Source organism: Engraulis encrasicolus, chromosome 22 (assembly GCF_034702125.1).
Source record: "Engraulis encrasicolus isolate BLACKSEA-1 chromosome 22, IST_EnEncr_1.0, whole genome shotgun sequence".
Classification (NCBI taxonomy): Eukaryota; Metazoa; Chordata; class Actinopteri; order Clupeiformes; family Engraulidae; genus Engraulis; species Engraulis encrasicolus.
Window position 1 is genome coordinate 28,732,935 of NC_085878.1, and position 24,008 is coordinate 28,756,942.

At 43.8% G+C, this 24,008-nt stretch overlaps 3 protein-coding genes across 4 annotated transcripts in view; 2 read left to right on the top strand and 1 right to left on the bottom strand.

Annotated features, from left to right (window-relative positions):
- LOC134438645 (nesprin-1-like) overlaps positions 1 to 5,164 on the bottom strand; it is a 22,018-nt gene extending 16,854 nt beyond the window's left edge. The window contains exons 1-4 of the mRNA XM_063188257.1: positions 5,119 to 5,164; positions 4,410 to 4,477; positions 2,444 to 2,606; positions 1,080 to 1,259 (exon numbers count right to left, since the gene is read on the bottom strand). Of these exons, the coding sequence (XP_063044327.1) occupies positions 1,080 to 1,259; positions 2,444 to 2,606; positions 4,410 to 4,474 (408 nt within the window). The 5' untranslated portion in view covers positions 4,475 to 4,477; positions 5,119 to 5,164. The remainder of the gene's footprint in view (positions 1 to 1,079; positions 1,260 to 2,443; positions 2,607 to 4,409; positions 4,478 to 5,118) is intronic.
- A 7,967-nt stretch (positions 5,165 to 13,131) lies between these two features.
- On the top strand, positions 13,132 to 16,299 carry LOC134438646 (uncharacterized). The gene is made up of 4 exons (XM_063188258.1): positions 13,132 to 13,334; positions 14,044 to 14,827; positions 15,010 to 15,162; positions 16,278 to 16,299. The coding sequence occupies exons 1-4, from the start codon at positions 13,136 to 13,138 to the stop codon at positions 16,297 to 16,299; spliced, it is 1,158 nt and encodes a 385-aa protein (XP_063044328.1). The 5' UTR covers positions 13,132 to 13,135.
- A 2,927-nt stretch (positions 16,300 to 19,226) lies between these two features.
- Positions 19,227 to 23,408, top strand: slc35c1 (solute carrier family 35 member C1). Of its 2 annotated transcripts, XM_063188812.1 has the most exons (3): positions 19,227 to 19,421; positions 20,087 to 20,601; positions 20,993 to 23,408. In XM_063188812.1, exons 2-3 carry the CDS (start codon positions 20,118 to 20,120, stop codon positions 21,565 to 21,567), a joined length of 1,059 nt encoding a protein of 352 aa, XP_063044882.1. In that variant the 5' UTR covers positions 19,227 to 19,421; positions 20,087 to 20,117; the 3' UTR covers positions 21,568 to 23,408. The 2 variants fall into 2 exon arrangements, with proteins under 2 accessions (XP_063044882.1, XP_063044880.1); XM_063188810.1 differs by lacking the exon at positions 19,227 to 19,421 and having other exon boundaries at positions 19,515 to 20,601.
- Positions 23,409 to 24,008: the final 600 nt, after the last annotated feature.

Here is a 24,008-nt window from a genome sequence, read left to right on the forward strand (position 1 = left end):
TCAGCCTATAAAAACCTAAATATCTGAAGCACATAAAAACATGCAATTAGTTGCATTTAAACGCTAAGACCCTCATCTTGCATTAGAATGTGTTGTAACATACCAAGATTTTGGTAACACTTTCTATGAAGCCCATATCTATAGCGCATTATGAACGCATTTATAACAAATTATAATGCACATTATAATTACTTACAACGCATTACGACTACACCGATGATGTTTCATGATGCTTTATGTTAACAGTAATGAATAACCATGAATCTAGCATATAATACTTTATAAATCCATGAGTGTTCATGACTGGATATAAACTACAGGCTGCCTGATGGGGCTTACAGTACATTATGATGCATTATAGATGTGCATTAAACAGTGCATTATAGATGCATCCATATGAACTTCACTTTACTTAGAGCACACATTGACGACTTATGATCTCACATGAAACATTATAGCATCATATGAGCCCTTATGACAGTTTATCATCCAGGTCTGTGCATAGAGGGGTATAGGTACTCATAATGTACTATAAGCCCTATCAGACAGTCTGTAGTTTATAGCCAGTCATGAGCACTCATGACACCCTTGGATTTATAAAGCATTATAAGCTAGATTCATAGTTATTCATAACTGTTAATATAAAGCATTACGAAGCATTATGAGTGTAGTCATAATACGTTGTAAGTAATTATAATGTGCGTTATAATTTGTTATAAATGCGCTTATAATGTTGGCTTTAAGTAAAGTGTTACCAAGATTTTTAATAAAATTGTCTCAAATCTCATGAGTCTGAACGTTGCATCATGCAGCTCAGGCGACAGGGCCAATGTTGCGCAACGCAACATCCAACATCACTGGGTTAATGCAGCATCACAGGAAGGATGGACAGGCTCAGGCTACATGCATTGTACAGAGTATATGATGTGCTCTGAATTCGATCTCATTATCTTGACTGTATGATTATGTCATGTATTACTGTGACGAATGACTCCTACTAATATATATAATGAAATTAAATTCAATAAAATGTGTAAATATATAATAACATTTATAATGTCACTCTGATGCTGTCTCACCTTTAAGCTTGTTTGTCTTTTCTGTAGGTCCGTCCTGAGCGTGTGCCAGTCCTCGACAGCTCTGTTCGCCTTCTTCCTGATGCCCGCTGCCCCGTCAGCCCACTCAGCGCTCAGGTGATCCCCAACATTCAGCAGATCGTTTAGTCTCACCTGTGCCAACTCCCCAGCATCCAGCAGCTCCTGCAACCACAACACAGGTAAGGGGAGTAAGACATGAGCAATCAGTCATCCTCTATATCGGGTTGAAACACATGGGTGGTGGAGCGAAGCATGATCACAGAGCAGAGGAAAGTCATGGAGTGAAGCAAGGCATGATCGATCAATTAATCAATCATCCTCCAGTCAATCCCCTGACCACCTCACCACACCCCCTGATCCCCTCATGCCCCACTCTCCTCACCCGTCTAATGCCTGTGTCACACTGGCTCCGCCTCCGTCCACTGACGGATAACGGTGGGCGTGACTGATGCATGAGGGAGTTGTCTCTCCATGTTTGTTCACATATATTACATGTGTACAGTATGTACACGAGGTCTGATTGGCTGATGGATCCGGCCGCTGCTAGTGAAATGAGATCTGTCAGCAGGCAGCTCCAGTGTGAAACCGGCGTCACCACCTCCTTCTCCCCTCTTCTAACCCCCTGTTAACCAATGGCGGTTTTAGGAAATCTAAGGCCCTGGGCAAAAAAACAATTCTGACCACCCCCAATAATCGATGATGTATAAATGCAGGAAAATGAATACCGTAGTGTGATGACAAGGCCCCTGATTGGATGAAGCCCTGGGCAATTGGTCGACCTTGCTCAATTAAAAAAAATGCCTATTCCCCTAACCATGGCACCACTACCCTACACCCCATGACCGCCCCTGCACCCCCTCCTACCCTGCTCTGCCCTGCCCTGCCCTGCCCTGCCCTGCCCTGGGGAAGTTGCTGGAGGCACATATGGTAGACTAGCAGGAGCCTCAGTGGCAGGGAGGGAGGTCAGTGGAGTAGAAACATTGGCCCACATTCACACAAACACCTTTCACACTAAATAAAACATATGTAGGACCCACCACCCCCCCTCCCGAGTCTATCCTGCTCTCTGCCACTCCCTCTCTATCACTTTATCCCTCTCCATCACACTATGCTGCTCTCTAGTTCCCTTCTTCTTCTTCATATCAGTCTGTCCCTCTCACTCGTCCTCTCCCTATCTATTACATGCCAATGGGAATGGGTGCACGGATGCAGAGATTTTATATTTTATATTTATAAGATCTGTGTGTGTGTGTGTGTGTGTGTGTGTGTGTGTGTGTGTGTGTGTGTGTGTGTGTGTGTGTGTGTGTGTGTGTGTGTGTGTGTGTGTGTGTGTGTGTGTGTGTCACCTGTATCTGCTGTAGTGTGTGTGCGGCCTGCTGTGAGGTTTGGGGCGTATCGGAGCAGCGTGTGGCGTGCAAACGGGCGTGGAGGAGCCATCGCTGGAATTCTCTCAGGGCACCACGGCAACGTTGCTCCCGAAGATGTTGATTGGACACAGACATGCTCAACCTGCACACGAACGCAGAAAAACCAACAACAATGAAACACATTGCTCAACAGCAAAAGCATGCAAACGCATGAAATTAAAAACATCTTTAAAGATATCCTTTGTTCCCAGGGCAGTCAAAACTAAACAAAAGGGATTTGTACCCATGGGCTATGCTTTTTTTGTCTGACAGTGTGTTATCTTTGCAATGTCTAGTTTGTTAAATTCTTCATGCTGAAACTGAAGGAAAATGACATCTGTGGATAATAAAGTTAATGAAATATAAAAAATGAATGAATCCATTCATTAATTCATTCAGTCAGTCATTCATCACAGAATGCCACAAGTCTGCTCTAGAAACAAATACATACCCCAAAAGATGACACATTACCCTCCGCACATAGTGCAGGCTGAATCTGCAGCCAAAAGCCACACTTTGTTAAACAAACAAACAAACAAACAAACAGTGCCAAACACAGCTGACTCGTGACCTATGACCACATTCCGGAGGGAATAACTGCAATACTCTCTGGAATGTCAAGAAAGTGCAATACATCACATGCACTGTAATGTTAATTGCACAAAGTACAACCCTCTTTCACTTTTGTATTTGTATTATTTTGTATTCTGTACTTCTGTACTGTTACGGTACAGTACTACTACTGTGTACTGTGTGTAATTCCACAGAGCTTTGCCAGCTCCACTCACTAGGTTAAGGAGAGCATGCCATATTGGATTTGTTTTCTGAAGACATGGCTTCATCTACCGTTTGTTCGCCCTTACCACGAACACATTCCTTTAAAACCATTGTCTGTTCCTTGTCTGAATTAAGTCTCTTCGACATGGGCCGCCATTGTTATTAAAACAACAACATGTTCCAGATTGGAGAGCCTTCCAAAAGACAAGACCAGAGTGTGTTTACCTCTTGTAGCGCGTTCAGGCCGACTGAGAACCGTGCTGGAGCCCGTTACCGCACCGAATTGCGAACCGGACGTCGTGTTCACGCCACAGATATTTTGCGTTCGCGAACTGGAAAGTTGGTTCGCAATGCAAACCGCAAAATAGTAGGTTTTTCTCTGCGAACCGTGACGACAGCGTGGTCGTCAGCAGGTTCATCCGGGTACCACAGTCACGTGGGGAAAAAGTTCAGAGCCCGGTATGAACACGGGCGGTTCACAGACCAGCACTTTAGTGATGAACGTAACTGGTGCAGGCACCGACACCAGCTCCGTTCTGGTCGGCCTGAAAGCTCTATTAGAGGTCTGGCGAGAGCCAGGCTACATGCATCTTATTCTGCAAACCAAGAAACCACCTGTCTCACTGACACACCTGTCTCTCACTGCAACGACATGTCAGTGTCACCACTCCTATGTGTCATCCCCGCACTACCTGCATGTAGCCTACTGGCTGCGTTATCACTTTTATATTACATAAAGGAAATAATAAATGTTTGCAACAGCGTTTATGCTCCCAGTTGTTTACATTTCAGACCATAGTCCTTCAACAAGTGCAACCTATCATCATTGTTATACCTGTGTGTCAACGGTCACACACACAATGCAAAAGCACTAAAACACAGACATCCCCAATAGAGAGTGTAGTGGGTAAATGACTAACTTCACACAGACACACAAACAGCTACATTACCACATATCCCCCACCCCCTACACACACACAGACACACAGGCACACAGGCGCGCACACACATACACACACACACACACACACACACACACACACACACACACACACACACACACACACACACACACACACACACACACACACACACACACACACACACACACACTCACTCACTCACTCACCTGTTATGCTGTGTGTCAATGTCTGCTTGAGGCTGCGGACAGTCCTCATCATCAGCACACTCCATCACCTAATAGACACACACACGCACACGCACACACACACAATAATTACATCCCATCACACGCCTACACTGCATATAGCTCCAAACATGTGGAGAATGTAGAATGAACCGTCATACGCACACACACACACACTCATTCACACAATAATTGCATCACATTACATGCACACTACACATAGCTAGAGACATGCAGCGAATGCAGCCATATAGACATCCAACACACATACAATACTCCCACCCAAACACACACACCCACAGTAAACATGTCCGCCATCAACCAAGGCATCCCATCATATTGTATGTACCCTGCACATGCAGTACACATACACACATGTACACATACTCTCTCTGACACACACACACACACACACACACATATAGACACACACACAAACACACACACACACACACACGAATACACACATATACAGGCGTCAGTCTAGTAAGAAGAGCTCCCGATGCTTGTTCGAGGGTGAGTTCCCGCTTCCAGACTCTGGCAAGGCATGCTTCACATTTCACAGCGGTAGCGTCACACACACACACACACACACACACACACACACACACACACACACACACACACACACACACACACACACACACACAGACACACACACACACACGTACACACACTGTTACATACTCACGCGTGCGCCATTCTCCCCCGGAACAGAAACAAACACTAACCTCTCTCGCCTCTCCTCCTCCTGCAGTCACACTCCTCCTCTACATCCTTTGCTTTCTCGCTCTCTCCTCCCCTTTCTCTCGTTCTCTCTCTCTCTCTCTCTCCTCCCTCCCTCTCTCTCTCTCTCTTTCTCCTCCCTCTCTGTCGTCCGTCCACTCCTCCTGCTCTTCTCTCACTCCCTCCTCATCATGTTCTGTTGTGTCCCAGCCCTCTCTCTCTCTCTCTCTCTCTCTCTCTTGTCCACTCTGTCTCTCCTTTTCTCTTTCCCTCTCCTGTTCCCTTTGTCCCTTGCCCTTATTGGTACTGTCCCTCTTTATTCCTTTCTCTCTATACTCTTCCACTCTCGCTGTCTCTCTCGCTGTCTTTCTCTCTCTCCCCCTCTCTATCTCTTTCTCTCCCTCCCTCTCTATCTCTTTCTCTCCCTCCTCCGTTCTCCCTCTGTTCCCTCCCTCTCTTGCTCCGCCCCTCTCTCAGCCAGCTTGCCGCTTTCACTGTCACACATACACACACACACACATGTATGCACTTAGATATGCACTCATACACACATACTCTCCACACAAAAACGCATGTATTTAGACATGCACATACATACACACACGCACACGCACACGCACACACACACACACACACACACACACACACACACTAGGACATGCTTTCATACACCAGGAACAAATGCTTTTTTTCTCCTCGCTTCACTCATACACTCCTTACAAAAGAATTTTACATATGCAGAGACGTCAGGCATAGAAACACACACACACACGTTGTAAACACACGCCGGGAGACAGGAAGAGAGAAAGGGAGGGAGCGAGAGAGCGAGGGAGGGAGGGGGAGGGGAGAGACGGAGGCAAGCGGCGAGAGAAAGGGAGAGGGAGGGAGGGAGAGAGGGAGAAGGAGAGGGAGAGGCAGAGGGCGTGGGAGGGAGGGTAAGGGCGAGGGAAGGAGAAGGGAAGGGGGAGAGGGAAAGGAAGAGAGGGGGGGTACTCTGAAAGCTCTCATTCATAGAAAACAAAATAAAAGACGTTGCCCCCCCCCCCGAACCTGCCAACACAGGAAGCAAAGACCCCCCAAACACTGCCCCCCTCCTCCCATTTCCATCCTGCTGAGACGAGATTCACATTCAAATAAATGTATAGAGGAGGGACTCAAGGGACATTCATCTATAAACGGTTATTCAGCAGACAGTAGACGATATGGATATTCAGGAGGAAACAATCTATTATAGTTATTGAGGAGACATGTATCTTTAAATGGACTGCATTTAGACAGCCTGACACTTTGGTACTTTACTTGAGCAAAGTGCTTTAGAATATTCTACACATTCAGCCACTCATACCCACATCCACGGTGAGATTTGATCCCCCTTTTCACGTATGTAAAATGCAATTTTCCCAGTCATAATGAATACTTGGAATTTAATTGTGGTGGTAAGTGTTTGTTAAAAAGGTAACATTTGTGAATGGACAGCGTGAATTCTGGAAATGAACTACTAAAAATATTACACAGTGCACCTTTAAGAGGGGTGAGTGATTTGCTCCTCTGGTCATGATATTTCCACTTCCTCCACATGATTTTATTCCTGGTGTAATGTTACTGCATTGATATTGCTTATAATCAGACTATCCCCTATTCTGGTTTTCACACCCTGCTGCCCACATTCACACACTGTGGCCAAAGCTGTCACACAAAGTGCCAACCTGCTCGCTGAAACATTCACATAGATAGGGTCAGACAAAGCCATTAACAGAAGATGGCTATAATAGATTGCAGTTTTGCATAAAATAATAGGCCTACTGCTATAGCATCAAACACACACTGGGAAATTGATACAATGATAATAATAATAATAATAATAATAATAATAATAATAATAATAATAATAATAATAATAATAATAATAATAATAGGCCTAATAATATCCACAACAACAACAATATTAGTGTTGTGGTAGTATAATAATAATAATAATAATAATAATAATAATAATAATAATTATAGTAATAATAATAATAATAATAATAATAAATAATAATAATAACAATAATAGTAACATGTGCCATAAAGTCAGCCATCATGAAAGCTTTGTCCTCCAAAATTTTATCAGTTCATTCATATACTGCATATGAGCAGAGAAGATTTGGTGAAAGTCTGGCAAACTGGGCGACAGTTATCACATTAACAAAAATGGGTGACCCCTCTCACCTGTAATCAGTTTCAGACCCTCTGTATGGAATTAGAACACACTTGTGTGCTTGCGTGCGAGTGTGTCTGTCTGTGTGGATAGTGCGTAGTACCGGTATAGCAGTTTTGCAAAACTATATTTAGCATTTAGCAAATGGTAACATGAGCAAACCTGATAATAGAAAGACACAGATATTGTAAAGTCGTCACACCATTTATTCCACCATGACTTATGAGGTAATGCTACCATGCTACCAAAAAGAAAAAACGTACTGTAGCTGTAGATCAGTAAAGTCACATGCGTTGGAATGAACGTGTGTACTTTTCTGTATCAGGGTTTTTTTTTACTTCTACTGCTACTTTTCACTAGCCTGATTATCATTGACTTTCAAACCTCTTCCGAGACATGGTCTGACCAAGAGCATAACAACTAACGTTTCCCAAACGGCATGGTTGACCCGCCTCCCTATGGTTTGCTACTGGTTGAGTGGTTTCCGACAAAGTGGGTGGAGTTCCCGATTTTTCGGGAGATTAGTAACACTATTTACATTGCTCTTGGCCTGACTAGATGCAACGTCGAATGTGTTGCGTCACTAGGAGAGCGTGGCCTGGCTAACTTTTCACACCTCCTGCCCTGTCTAATCAATGGTCAAACCGACTGATCTCATTGAGCCCTCCACTCCAGCCAAGTGTCCATTAGCTGTCCGCTAGCCACCCATTAGGCCATTAGCTCTTAATGACTTGCTTGACACTACATGTGACTATCTCTGGCCTGCGATACTAAACTGTCCTGCAATGCTGATGCTTTGCTACTGACATAGAGCTAACCAACGCAAATGTGCGCGCACACACACACATACACATACACATACACACACACAAATATTTGTTTAGTGTACGTAGATCTCTGGTATTTCTTATTTTTGTGACATAATGTGTCATTACTGTCACTTTGCTTTCGTCTCACACATTGGTACACTCTTACACAACTACACTCTCAACATGCACACACACACACACACACACACACACACACACACACACACACACACACACACACACACACACACACACACACACACACACACAAACACACACACACACACACACACACACACAAAGATAAAAGACAATGACATACACTTACACACACACACACACGCACGCACACACACATGCACACACACACACAGACGCACCTGTGCTGCTCCCTTGTCTTCCTGGTTACCCTGGCAACAGTCCATCCCCGCAGGCCATGTGATTGGCTGTATCACGACTCTCTGTTGCAGCTGCTGCAGCGGTGTGTGCGCCGCTCTGTAGCCGGTCGCCTGGGCAACGCTTCCCGTTCTCATGCCGCCATCATGGTTGCTTTCCCTCCATCACGCTCCCGCCAACACAGCACCAGCACCGCACGCTCTCATTGGTGCAGCACCAGCACTCTTCACACTTACTGTTGGAGCGCCAATACCAAACAGTCTGATTGGTGCATCGTCAGCATCGCAAGCTCTTATTGGCCAAATGATCAGCACCATGCACTTTCATTGGTCCAGTGCCAAGCCAAATCGCCAGGCACCCGGCCCATCACAGATCACGCAGCCTCACACACACACACACACACACACACACACACACACACACACACACACACACACACACACACACACACACACACACACACACACACACACACACCACTCTAGCAGTGCCTATAGGACAGATGGATGGTTGCTATGGTTACTAGCACCTCACACACACACACTCACACACATACACACACACACACACACAGAGCTCAGCGTGAGGAGGGGAAGGTTGCTACAGTAACTAGCTGCTTATTAGATGGATGGTTGCCGATGGCAACTGGCGGGAGGCTGCAGACGAGCTTCTATTTACAGCTCCAGGGCATCAGACTGGCACTCATCCCTCTCTTCCTCTCTCTCATCCCTCTCTTCCTCTCTCTCATCCCTCTCTTCCTCTCTCTCATCCCTCTCTTCCTCTCTCTCATCCCTCTCTTTCTCACCCCCTCTCTCTCTCTCCTTCTATTTTACAGTTCTCTTCATTTTCCCTCTCTCTCTCCCTCTACTCTACCCATCCCTCCCAATGCTTTCTCTGTTTCTCTTTTTCCTTTTCTACCCCTTTCCTTCTGTGTTTCTGTCTTTCCCTCTTTACACCTTTTCACACTCTTCCTCTTCTACTCCATTCTCTAGAGTTCTCTCTTTCATTTTCTCCTATGTGTTCCCTTCCTCCTTTTCCAACTCTTCTTCTCTCTCTTTCCCTCTTTATTTTTCTCTTCTTTCTCTCCCTCTCTTTCCACTCTGCTTTTCTGTGTCCTGTTTATCGCATTCATGTTGTTGCTGCTTTCTCTAGTTGCTCTCACATATCTATCTATCTATCTATCTATCTATCTATCTATCTATCTATCTATCTATCTATCTATCTATCTATCTATCTATCTATCTATCTATCATATTGGATTGGTTGTAGAATATTAGGCAATGTAGCAGGTGTATTGAGGTGTAGATAGTCAAGAGAGAGAGACAGAGAGAGAGAGAGAGAGAGAGAGAGAGAGAGAGAGAGAGAGAGAGACAGAGAGAGAGAGAGAGAGAGAGAGAGAGAGAGAGAGATCACACACGCCACACACAACTCTCCCTACATACAACTGCGATAAAATGCTGGTAAAGGCAATGGTGCGCCCTAGTGGTGGAATTTCTGTACTGCATTAAGGCACACAGTACAGATTGTCAGAATGTCCTGTAGTGAACATAAATGTACAAGTGTGTGTGTGACGTGTGTGTGTGTGTGTGTGTGTGTGTGTGTGTGTGTGTGTGTGTGTGTGTGTGTGTGTGTGTGTGTGTGTGTGTCGTGTCGTGTGATTGTGTGTGTGTGTGTGTGTGTGTGCTCTGACTAAAACAACACAGGGCAGGAAGCCTGAAGCACCTCTTGGACTTTTGCGCTTGTATACATGTTTGTGTGTGTGGCCCCTGGCTAAATTTTACTCAGAGCGGAAACGGTGAAGCACCTATCCTGCTCCAATCTCAATACTGACAGAGCCAATGGGACATGTCCTAAATACAACCAAAGCCAATGGGACACATCCTCAATAGGCCCACAGCCAGAGCCAATGGGACACATCCTCAATACAGCCAGAGCCAATGGGAGACGTCCTAAATACAGCCAGAGACAATAGGCTCGTTCGTGACGACGCAGTAAGATTTTTGCTAGGCAGTGGGCATGCGCACTTTGCCAGTTTGATGCATTGTGGTTAGAATGCATCAAACTGGCAAAATGCGCATGCCCACTGCTTAGCAAAAATCTTACTGCGTCGTCACAAACGAGCCTAATGGGACCACATCCTCAAAAGGGTAGCCTACGCATGAGTGGCCCATCCGGCAATATTACTTGTATTATGGAAGATGTCCACAACATTTTTTTAGGGATAAGTTTTTGGTTTTGATGATTTTATTCATTTTTTATGACAGGAGAATGAGAGTGTGACAGGAAATGAGTGGCAGAGAGAGAGGGGAAGGACCTTGGGTACACTTTACTTAAAGCCCATATCTATAACGCATTATAAGCGCATTTATAACAAATTATAATGCACATTATAATTACTTACAACGTATTATGACTACACTCATAATGCTTCATGATGCTTTATATTAACAGTTATGAATAACCATGAATCTAGCTTATAATGCTTTATAAATCCAAGGGTGTCATGAGTGCTCATGACTGGCTATAAACTACAGACTGTCTGATGGGGCTTACAGTACATTATGAGTACCTATACCCCTCTTTGCACAGACCTGGATCATAAGGGCTCATAAGATGCTATAATGTTCCGTGTGAGATCACAAGTCGTCAATGTGGGCTCTAAGTAAAGTGAAGTTCATATGGATGCATCTATAATGTACTGTATAATGCACATCTATAATGCATCATACTGTACTGTAAGCCCCATCAGGCAGCCTGTAGTTTATATCCAGTAACGAGCACTCATAACACCCGTGGATTTATAAAGCATTATAAGCTAGATTCATGGTTATTCATTACTGTTAACTTAAAACATCATGAAACATCATGGGTGTTGTCGTAATGCGTTGTAAGTAATTATAATGTGCATTATAATTTGTTATAAATACACTCATAATGCCTTATAGATATGGGTTTCATTGAAAGTGTTACCGAACCTTGTCGGACTCAAACCCAGGTCGTCTGCATAATGGAACGGCATCTATAGCTCTTTACAGGGAAATAATTGAACATTAAGTGATGGCGTGTCCAGAAATAAATAAATAAAATCAAACAGAGTTGCCTCTTTCTGTATGGACTTGTATGCCGGTGCGCCTGGTCACTCTTGGCCTCTTTGTAAAGCATTTAACTATGAACTTTATATAGGCCTACGCTAGGCTAATAATGTGATTCAAGTCTAAGCTGTGAATGGAGGTAAAACAGGCACTTACAAATGTTTTAACCAATCAGTGAAAATATAGGCCTAGCACATTTTAAAGGGACACTGTGCAGAAAATGGTCAAAAAAGCCTACTGCAATTATGCTGCTCATTGAAAATGTGTTGCCTATTGCCAAATTTGATCTTTTCATGAAAGTTTACTAAGTAGGGGAGAGCAGGGACGAATGAAACACGGAAACACATATAGGTTGTTGATCATATCACAAAATGCTTTTCATCTGCTTTATTATTTTTGAAAATAACCGTTAAGTAAAAAGTGTTTCATTCGTCCCTGCTCTCCCCTAATAAATGAATATTTTCTAGTATGGCCCAAGTACAGTCAGTTTTGCTGCTGAAAATGGCTATTTCTGGAAATTCAAAATGGCGGACCATGGAGAAGATCCCCCTTTTCATGTATGAAAAAATGTATTTTTTCCAGTCATAGGCCTAATGAATACTTGAATTTGGTGGTGGTGATAAGTATTCATGAAAACATTATTGAATAACATTATTGTTAACATTATTGAATGGATAGCATGAATTCTGGAAATAAACAACTAAAAATCTCACACAGTGTCCCTTTAAAACCAACAATAAAAGTTTGGTGTACACACTAGGCTAGAGCCAATTGTTTGTACTCACCTTGTCTTTAGTTTCCTTGCATATAATACTAATATGTATCCCGCTTTAGACTATAGCCTAAACAGCCAGTAAAACATGTAGCCTACGGTGGATTTTCGCTCTGTCTGGTGGAGCTGCGGTTTGAATTATCTGCTGGATAAGAGTATAATGAAGAGGAAAAGACAGAACAGGGCGGCTGAAGGCTTACTGAGTTTGAGAAAAGTTATCCATGTTTTGAGTCATCACGTCAAAGATTCTTCATTTTAAAAACTGCACAAGGAACTTCTAAAAACACTGCCCAGCTGAGTCCTGTCATGGTTTGCCATTGCAATCGTCACCATTCACAGACACCAAGAGGGACCCGTAAAACGGATCTGATGCAGACAATAGTGTAGTAGTAGAGCGTTAGTAAACCTCCCTCCTCGAGTCTAATAGCGCTGGTAACATTTCACTTATTATTAGGGCATCAGCTTCTCATGTACAGTTTAGGCTACTCTGAGTTCGAGTTGCGCACGGCGCAGAATGACCTCGACAATCAAGCTATCATTCATCTGCGTGGGATAGCAAGCTTCTGCTATGAGACGTGCCATGCAAATCCTCGCAGTAAATACTACAAACAAGTCGGCGGATTTGGTCCGCCCACTGACAATGAGAGGGCGGAGTATGCGGAGGGGAAAATAAAGACACACAGTAGTAGCAGCGGGGTGAAAGGGAAGCCAGCATGCCGAAGAGCTGTGCCGTGCCAGGTTGCTCTACAAACGCCAAGAAAAATCTCGGACTCAAATTCCATCGCATTCCGGGCGAAAACCAAAGAAGACTTCAGTGGTTGCGAGCCATTGGGCGCAGAGACAACGGTGGGCAGCTGTGGAATCCTCAATCCTGCCACCATTATGTCTGCGGTCTGCACTTCATTACTTCAGGTGGGAGGAACATTTTAAGCCTACAACGGCAGTAGGCCTACTCAACCACTAGAGGTGCCAAAAGTAAAGCCTAGGCGAGTGCATTTATGAAGAAAAAAAAATACACCAAACCCTAACACATTCTAACAAATGGGTTTCAGTGTTTTTTCGAGTGTTGGTGTATCATATGTGCTTAATAACATAGTACCAAAGGACCTTAGGTTTACCCAAACCGGACATCTGGAAAGGCCACATTTTCAAGATGGCCACCACTGGACCCTCAAAATGACTGTGGCCTGCCCATAAAATTAGACTAGTCTTAATTCGAATGACCAGGAGTAGAGATATTTAATGTGTGTTTTGACAATGTAATGTTCTAAGAATTTTTCCTTGATGCATAAATGCTTACAGTTGCAGTTTGTTGTTGTTTTGATGTATTGTAGGCTACTGTAATATCTGCACTGGCGCAGGCTAAGGATCATTGGCATAGGCTAAGGCTCTTTTGGCTGTACCAGTTGTCGCTAACCTTTTTGGGAAAATGTTTTATGGACAGATGAGCTTTGTCATAATGCAGTCCACAGTGAATTGATGCTACAATGAAGCCTTTGCACCATGTTTGTCGGAAGATATTAGCCTACACAGGTCATGAAAACAATGGACCGGCGCCACTTGGGCTCAGTGTCAATTATTGCTACTTCTCACAATCCCTGTCTTAACTGTTGTGTTTTAGGACCGCAGCGACACAATCCAGACCACCCAGACTTCGTACCCTCAGTGCTTCCAAATAGAGAGGGGGATGCAAAATGGCAACAGGAAAGAGTCGATCAGGCCGTGGCCCGAGCTAGACGCCAGCGTCAGTTGGCTTTGTCCTCTGGGAGAGCATGGACCACAGAGGCATCAGTTGACACCAAAACAGAGGCACTGGCTGATGCTGCACAAGGCGTATCAGCAGAGGCACCACAACAAACCACCAGCCTTTCCAAAAAAAACACAGTGATGGAGCAGCTCTGTCTTGAGCTTGTAAAAGTGAAGACGGAGCGAGATGAAGTTACACAGCAAACAGATGAAGCTATTACTCAGCTGAAAAGACATATAGGCCTATTCTCCACAGACAGTGTACGGTACAATGATGCAAAATGCCAACTCCTGACAGGGGTGTCCTGGAAAGTGTTTGAAATATTACATGACTTTTTGTCACCGCGTATAGCACCAAAGCCAAAGTTCAAGCTTTCCACAGAAGATGAACTCTTCATTTCTTTGGTGAAACTGCGCCAGAATCCGTCCACAGACCTATTATGCACAGTGATGAATTTGCCTCACATCACATTCCTTGACATATTTTCACGGTGGCTGATATTAATCTACGCCAACATCGGCTCTCTCGTTTCCTTGCCTGATAGAGAAGGTATTAGGACCACCGTTCCAGCACAGGTCCTACTACAATATCCACGGCTCACCTCCATAACTGACTGTTTTGAGATCCGAATTGAACATTCAAAACAACGGGAATGCAGGTGAATTTCTTTGCGTATAAAACAAACATATTTCTTTGATATATTTGCCAGGTTATATGGCATGTTTTCTTCAACTGAGGTATTATGGTACACTACATTCATAGCAGTAATTAATGTACATGGAACCGCAAACAACAAGACTGGAGTATGTGCTATTAACAAGACTTGTCTCTCCCCCATAGAGCTGCCACTTACTCTACATACAAGAGCTGGACCACAGTCAAATATTTCATAGCATACCATCCATCGGGGACTATTATTTACCTGTCCAAAGGCTGGGCTGGCAGCACCTCCGATGCGCGATGTGTGTGGTCGTCTGGTTTCATATCGCCTATGTATATCAGACCAGGAGATCAGGTAGGCCTAAGAACTTATGTGTGTGTCCAGTGAAGGCCTACCATCAACAAGTTAGCTACAAGCTAGTAGAATTGTATTTACATTTCAGGCAGGATCAGGGGTGCGTTTCCTGAATAGTGACGTTTTTTGCTTTAGCTAGAACCAACGTCGTATGACGGAAGTACAATGTAAGTTTGAACCTAGTTGGATTTTGATGCCCGGAGCCTCTCGGGTGAGCTTGGGTGCATGCGGCGCAGACCAGTGGCGAGACCATTATGGAAATGCCCAGCAGATTCAGTAATGACAACCCAAGTAGCAAGCATAGTCGGCCCGATATTGGCTGAATGTCGGCACTGTCGGCTGAGTGTCGGCTCGGCTGAAACAATGTTACTGTGACTCAGCCAACACTTCATAGAACACTGAAAATAACTGTCACTTCATGCAGTAACTGAGCCAACACTCGGCCGACACTGAAAATAACTGTCAGTCTCATGCAGTAACTGAGCCAACACTGAGCAGACACTGAAAATAACTGTCGGCATACGGTAATAGGGCCATTATTGGGCCGCGGACAAAGCCAGAATTGGGCCAACTGTCAGCACTCGCGAAAAAGAATTGGGCCAACAGTGGGCCAGATAAAAAAAATGCTACCTGGGAAATGTATCAAATCTTTGTCAACACAATCATGTCCCCGAATTTCTCCATCATTAAAAGCGATACCCAAATGCTATTTTACATATCACTATCATATGAATCTCTCTTGAACTCTGCTTGAACCTGCCCCAAAATGGCAAAAACTCACAAGTAACAGTGATATGCTTCCCATAACCATGCTAATCGTTAATGTACACAAAATTAAGTTTGAAGGCTCCAACCTTACATTGCTTTCGAGTGTCGTTGACCTAAACATCGGACTTACAAAGTTTTAACCATCGGAATGTGTACATCTGAACAATGCTTTCGAGAAAGGGCTCATTCCTTTCTTTGTAGTTCATACCAATTAAGATGCTAAGGAATAACAATGATGGTGTTGAGAAATGCACTCCTGGGCTACTAGTTATTATAGGGGCCAGCCTGTCTTGTGTTGCTCTAACACAGTACTATCCTGTGTCAGAGTGGCCATGTTGTTGTGTTAACCTTTCTTCAAATAGGCCTACCTCTGCTGGATCATGTTATGTTAGCTAATACTATATTTTGTCATTGACGTCAGATCTTTGCAAATAAAGGATTCACACTGAAGGATGACTTTGCTATGCTGGGGGTCGAACTCATCGCACCATCTTTTACACATGGGCATAAACAACTATCTGCTGAAGATGTGGGCCATTCCCGTGCGGCATCAAACCTCAGAGTTCAAGTTGGTGAGTGATGTTGACTGTAGGATAAGCCTGTCAGGACATGAAAACACAACAGGGCAGAAATAATGTGCATTTATTGAATCCAAATAAAGAAAAAATGTATATCGTTTTCACCCCGCAGGGCGAGTGATTGGTTCCCTGATCAGTCACTTCTGCATCTTGAAATCCCCACTTCCTGTGCATCTGTTGAACGCCCTGAGAGATGAGCAAGACATAAGAGAAGAGGACGTGGTTGACAGACTCGTGCATGTCTGTGCTGCACTTAAAAACATGTCTGGGACTATTAGGCCGGCTCCACACCAAGGCGTCGCGGAACGGAAGCGAGACGATTGAGGTCTTTCTGCTTTCGGCCGGTGTGTTCTACTCTGCCTTTCACACCGACAGCGTCGGCGTTCGCGGCCAGTCCAGTTCAAAATACCGCCCACAGCCAAAGCTAGCGTGCTACTTTGCCATTCATTCTATTTTCCAAATGCAGTGCGGAGCGGAGCTGGCTCCCGTGCCGCTGACGCCCGACTACCGCTGGTTGGTGTGGAAAGACAGATATTTTTCCATGTATGTTCGCCGCCGCCGGTAAAAATCGCTTCCGTCCCGCGACGCTTCACCGCCTTGATGTGTAAGCGACCTTAGGCCGCTTTCCCACCTTGAACAGGACTGGCCGCACATGCCGACGCTGTCGGTGTGAAAGGCAGAGTAGAACGCACGGGCCGAAACAAAGTAGTAAGACCTCATTCGTCTCGCTTCTGTTCCGCGACACCTTGGTGTGGATTCGGCCTTATGTACCGGAAAGGTGAGTACTGGGGCCACAAATCTGGAAGCATGTCATGGACCATTACATTCTTGTAACTAGTAGCGACGTGTGTGTACGGCCCTTAATGCTCCCACTGCTCCATGTGCCACCTCAGCCGCTGCCGCCTCTGCCACCACGAAGGGCCCTGCTGTTGAAGGGAGCAATCGTGAAGAGAACTTCTTGCTCTTGACTTTGTTTAGTATTACTTGTTTCTCCCCTCATGGCATGGGTGTTTTTGTTTGTGGTCTTCAAACCTGAGTGTTTTAGGGTTTTTGTAGTCTTTTGAGTTTAAGTTAATAAAAACCTCTGCTGAATCCTGAACCTTTCCTCCTGGCTGCATTTGTCTTCCCTGCCTCGGACACCTCATGCCATGTGAAGCACCATGTTCTTTTGGATCAGACGGCAAATTCCTTAAAGCAGTGTAATACTACGGCACTAGGGGACCTTCATGCTAAAAGGGTGAGGAGCTGTAATGTGACCTCATGCAACAATCTGAGGACCATGAAAATCAGAAATATTGCTGAAGGAATGCACCAGTCAGGATTGGATGGGATTTTCCATAGATGGGCGGCATTATGACTCTACTTCCACCTGTCATTCTCAGTTTTGTCAAGGGTCAAGTTCAATGTGAGTGACTGAAGTGGCATATCCGTAAAGATAATCGGGGCTCCTCCTGAGCCCGATGGGCCACCAACAGTTCAGTCCTCTCTGGTCAATTCCACTTCTCAGTGGTTGTCGGTGGGCTACCTATCCCAGACGGAAGCTTGAGATTTAAATGTAAAACAGACATTGGTAACACTTTCTATGAAGCCCATATATATAGTGCATTATAAGTGCATTTATAACAAACAGTTATGAATAACCATGAATCTAGCTTATTGTAATGCTTTATAAATCCAAGAGCAATATATCAATGTGTTCATTATTCAATGAATGAATACAGCTCTCAACCATAAGCAGCTGTATAGCTTTCCTCTGAGACTTTATTCAGGTCTTCTCATTTCTGCACATGGTCATTTGTTCAAAACTGAACAAATATGTCATATTATAGAACTTACTTTTATGTTCTACATTCAACAGATATTGCACGAGAGCCCATTTTGTGTATATTGAAATATTCTAAATATAGCTTTTCATTATTACTGTGTCTTACTGTATTACTGTGTTATTGCTGTATGACTATTTATGAGGTCACAGGTCAGATGAGTGGAGGGAGTGCATGACCAGACCTCTTGTTCCTCATGCACGCGGTGCACATAATACTCACCCACACCCTTCTTGTTTAAATATATGTGTGGTGACATTTTACAGTCAGTTCCACACCCACACTTGGCCATAGCCGTGTTGAAAGGAGAGGTGAGTGTTTGTACAAACACTGCTTCATGTTATTACCTCATAGGTAATCTATGAAGAGTTCTGTCAGTGAGAGAATAGCACCACCCTCAGAAAATACAGGGGACAATATACAGTATGACCCCCTTTCAGGGTGTTTTGTCTGTGGCAAAGCCTACTTCAGTACAGAGTAGTACAGGTATATTGTTTGTCACCCTTCACCTTATTCAGACTCATGATGAACGAGGACATCATCATATGGCCTTCACAGATTAAGTCCCCGTAATTATTATTATAAAGTGCGCTATACAAATTGATGCACATAGGCCCATATGTCATGTCATTCAGCGTCTTGATGCATTTGGGGAAACGTCCCATAATAAAAGTCTAACTTTGGAAAGTAGATTAGTTGACAATTTGTTTACAATAACTTAGATTCATTGTCGAATTCTATTCATCCGCAAACAGGACAGACTACACTCGACAGGCATACAGTACAGGCGACCAAAACGATCTCTGACATCACTCACTGCACTAAAGGACATTTATAGCCAAGAGGGAAGTTGAAGGTGTTGGCATGTCCTCGGTTCTATTCATCTCACAATCCCACCTATTGTCAAGAAGGATGGTTTTCATGTCTGGATGCCGGTCAGCGTATAGCCTACATGAAACAGGAAAAGCAAGACCCACCTCACCAACAGGTTTTGATACGCGTCACATGAAGGCGTGTAATTGCCCGGTTATTACTTACTTGCGCTGAAAACAGCGAACACGCAGGAAGGTAAGAGCTTGTGTGTACATTAATTTATTTATTTTACATACAACAACCTTGTTTTCTGCTAGTTTTTGATGCCATGCATTTCGTGGGATGTTTTTAAAACTGAAAGTGAATGTAGGTAAGCAGGAAGTATGTGCGTAATTGTCATGTAGTATCCGATATGTTCATGAGATCCAATACTAGATGTCAGTCACAAGGTGAATTCTTTCCTTTACTTCAGCACTGCTGCACATCATAATTTTGACTGATTAAAAACAGATTTCAGCATACATTCGAAAGATCATTTGAGCAAGAACGAGTGTTGACATTGGCATGTCCATGGCTCTGGTTTGCGCGGCGGAATAGGTCTGAGCGGTGCACATTGCTGATAAAAAATAATAAAATAAAATAACTAGGAATGTCAAAACTAACAAATATTCGACCTATTTTACTGACAGGGTCATGTCCCGTTCTAAAATGCGACGTGTCCCTTTAAGAGTAATGCAACCAGGAAGTGATCATATGAAAAGGAAGAGCGCTTGCTTGCTTTGTTGTTTCCAGTACACGATACATGTATCCGATAGATACATTGGGGTAGCCAGAGGGAAGCTCACGGTAACAATGTATTGTCGTTTCGCCTGTTGTTGTAACTAATGCGTTTTCCACTGTTATCTTGCAAACATGAACAGATCTCAGCTGAAGCGCTCACGAATATTGAGGATGGCGCTCGCTGGCTCTGCGGACTCCACGGATCTGGATGGATCCACCGAGAGTTTTATTGGAAGGTCCTTGAAAATCGCTTTCGTGGTGGCACTGTACTGGTTCATCTCCATCACTATGGTTTTCCTAAACAACTATCTTCTGGATAATAAAGATCTGGATGCACCGCTTTTTGTCACCTTCTTCCAGTGCCTGGTCACCGTGGGACTGTGCCGATTAATGTATTTTCTGTCCACATTATTCCCTGGCAAAATTGACTTTCCCTCAATGAAGTTTGACCTCAAAGTGTCCCGAGAAGTTTTACCTCTCTCCATTGTGTTCATTGCGATGATAACATTCAACAACCTCTGCTTGAAACATCTCGGGGTGGCCTTCTACACCGTTGGGCGCTCGTTGAGCACAGTGTTTAACGTCATTTTCTCATATACAATTCTGAAGCAGACAACATCCTTCAAAGCACTATTGTGTTGCGGGGTGATTTTGGGTGAGTATCACTAACGTCACATCATATTTGGATTCATTCTTCTTTTATGGCTAAAGGGCATGACTCATGTGTGTTGCCACGGCACGGCATAGTTTACTGTGATGGTACCAGAGGACTTTTCTAATGGTATGGAAAGTCTGGTCATGCAGACTATAACTAGGTAAATGCTGCAAAAGCTCAAGCTGTAACTTAAAACCTGTGGTCTGGTCGTTTTCCGCGCCTTGACCCACTTCCCCCTCTTTGTCCTTTCAAGGAAGAATCAGATTACCTGAGTTAGGCTACCTGTGTTTGACAACAGTGACAGTTTGGTTGTTCCGGACACTTTCATTCCTCTCAGGATTTTTTAATGTATCACTATTAAATGTCTGATGTGTGTGTTCTTCCTTCTCAGGAGGGTTCTGGCTTGGAGTGGACCAAGAGGGTGCCTCTGGCTCGCTGTCCTGGACGGGGGTCTTCTTTGGCCTCCTGGCCAGTGCAAGCGTGTCCCTCAATGCCATCTACACTAAGAAGGTCATGCCAGTGGTGGACGGCAGCATCTGGAAACTGTCCTTCTACAACAACCTGAACGCATGCGTCCTTTTCCTGCCCCTCATTGTCGTGTTTGGAGAGCTGGGCAGCCTCTTTCATTTCAGCCGTTTGGGAGATCCTCAGTTTTGGGGCATGATGACCGTTGGGGGCGTGTTTGGCTTTGCCATTGGATACGTCACTGGCCTGCAGATCAAATTCACCAGCCCACTGACTCACAACGTGTCGGGCACAGCCAAGGCCTGTGCACAGACGGTCATCGCGGTGGTGTACAACCAGTCCAGTAAGTCTTTCCTGTGGTGGACCAGTAACATGATGGTACTTGGGGGCTCGTCTGGATATACGTGGGTGAAAGGTATGGAAATGAAGAAGGCCCCCGTCCCAGTACAACAAGTGACAGTGTCAAAGGACATGGATGAGAAAAGTCGGCCGGATGTATAAGACATCTAAGACAGAACATAGAACCCTTACAGAGAATGTGGTACACAGCCATCTCAAAAACAGCCCAGAGGAACACCGAAAAATGGAGACCTGCCTTTCCTTTTTATCCACGCCATATTTTGTTAAATGTGTCTGCTGTTTGTCTAATCATCTGGTCATTGTCTGTTTGTGAAACTCACCTTATGATGTTTTTTTTTATTACAATTTTGTTTTTTAAACTGCTGATTTTTGTATAATGATAATCCAAATCTTGTGGCAGCATACAATCATTATGGGATCATACTTCATGTACAGTACACTCAGTGGACACTTTATTAGGAACACCTCTCTAGTGCTGGGTTGGACCCCCTTTTGCCTTCAGAACGGCCTTAACTGCCTGCAACAATATTCCGGTAGGCTGTTGCATTCCAAGAGAGATAAATTTGTACTAATTGGCCCAAATTGTGCTTAGAAAATATCCTTATGTCATTATATCTCCAGCCTGAAACGTTGATGTAAGGCAGGGTCGATCCATGTTTTCATGTTGTTGACACCAAATTCTGACCATTCCACCTGAGTGTTGCTGTAGATACAGTATCAAGACTCATCAGACCTGGCAACATTTATCCGATCTTCTAGTGTCGTTCATAGTGAGCCTGTGCAAATTGTTGCCTCATTTTCCTGTTCTTAGCTGACAGGAGTGGCAGCAAATGTGTTTTTCTGCTGCTGTAGCTCATTTGCCTCAATTTTTGATGTGCTGTGTAATCAGAGATTCTCTTAACCATACATCTGTTATTTGACTTAATGTTGCATTTGTATCAGCTCAAACCAGTCTGGCCATTCTCCTCTGACCTCTGCCATCAACAAGGCATTTTTGCCCACAGAACCGCCGCTCACTGTATATTTTTTTATTTTTCGCACTATTCTTTGTAAACCCTAGAGATGGTTATGTGTGAATATCCCAGTAGATCAGTATTTTCTGAAATACTTAAATCAAGCCCTTTCGGCACCAACAGCCATGCCATGTTCAATGTCATTTAAATAACCTTTCTTCCCCATTATGATGCTCGATTTGAACTGCATCAGATCATCTCGACCGTGGCTACATGCGTGAATGCATTGAGTTGCCACCATGTGATTGGGTGATCAGAAATTTGCCTCAATGAACAGTTGTAAAAGTGTTCCTATTAAAGTAGCCGGTGAGTGTATATCACAGTAGGTAGGTGTGCATCAAATACCCTGGCAAGCCAGACTTCAACATGAAAACTATACTCTGGCACCCCATCATTAGCGAAGCTGTGAAATCAGCGGTTGGCTTTCAAACTGGTTCAGACTGCATGTAATAAGCCAGCACAGCCGTGTATTCACCATGCTGGCCTTCCCCAATGACTCAGATTCAAATAGAGAAAAACAACCGATACACATAGACTGAGCGTTATGATTGAAGGACGGGTGTAGCATGCTTTTGGATTATCTCCTATGGCGCAGTTCTGGACCAATTTGCAAAGCAAAAAAATGGTCTGTGGCTATGCAGGGTTTACTAGGCTAGGGGTTTAATCTTGTCGTTTGTCCTTCCTTAAAATTCGTACATGATTTCAATAATTGCCTTGGCCTTTATTTTTTATAATCATTTGACACTTGTGTTGTAACTGTAAGGTTTTGTGTGTCTTCTTGTACATAAGTTATTGATGACCTAAAGCCATGCAAACTGTAATGTCCAGTCTTGTCAATGTGTCTGACACGATACATTTACGAAGTAACAAAACATTGATGCCTTAAAGATTCTATATTTTCTTGGTATTGATGGACAATTTATGAAGCACATGACTTGTATGAAGTAAACACAGTATGTACAAACATTATATGGTTTTCCTTTCTTGGGAAATGAGTTTTGTCGAAGAAAAGTCTGCACATTTCCAATCCTATCACATTTTGTCCATGTTTGCATCTTCCAATCTTGAACTGGAATCAGACTTTGTCATACACCTTGATAGTGATTGTGCACATCTTCCTCAACAGAGACACTTGTTTGTATAAAAAAGCAGGGGGTGGGTGGAATTTGGTAGGCCTACTAATGTTATAATTTGTCTGAATGGAAATGGTTTGTGAAGTGTATATTGCTTTTGTTATTGCAGAGCTATTTTGTGCTCCTCGCTACTTTCAAGATAGATTAAAATGAGTGTGAGTGCATTTCAGACAACTGCATTGTGATTTGTGAAAGTGAACACACAGTTTTACAGAAGCACTCAGGCCAGAATTATACATTTTGTTTAGAGAAACCTTTTCAAAGCTCACACTTTTCAAACATGTTTTTACCTGGTCGTTGCATAATTGGCAACACAACCCAATTGTGCTAGTCTTTCTTGCCATTTGCAGACTGGTTTGTGGAAACATGGATGGATGGGATTCAGTTGCAAATGTGCCAAATTACAATTGCAAACATGTCAAGAACGAGATAACTT

Bases quoted from the DNA above. Each gene is read 5' to 3' on its own strand.
- LOC134438646 (XM_063188258.1), top strand. From the start codon at position 13,136: ATGCCGAAGAGCTGTGCCGTGCCAGGTTGCTCTACAAACGCCAAGAAA. The intron at 14,828-15,009 runs GTGAATTTCTTT...TCTCCCCCATAG, and splicing joins TCAAAACAACGGGAATGCAG to AGCTGCCACTTACTCTACAT. The intron at 15,163-16,277 runs GTATATCAGACC...ATCCTGTGTCAG, and splicing joins TCTGGTTTCATATCGCCTAT to AGTGGCCATGTTGTTGTGTT.
- slc35c1 (XM_063188810.1), top strand. From the start codon at position 20,079: ATGAACAGATCTCAGCTGAAGCGCTCACGAATATTGAGGATGGCGCTC. The intron at 20,602-20,992 runs GTGAGTATCACT...CTTCCTTCTCAG, and splicing joins GTGTTGCGGGGTGATTTTGG to GAGGGTTCTGGCTTGGAGTG.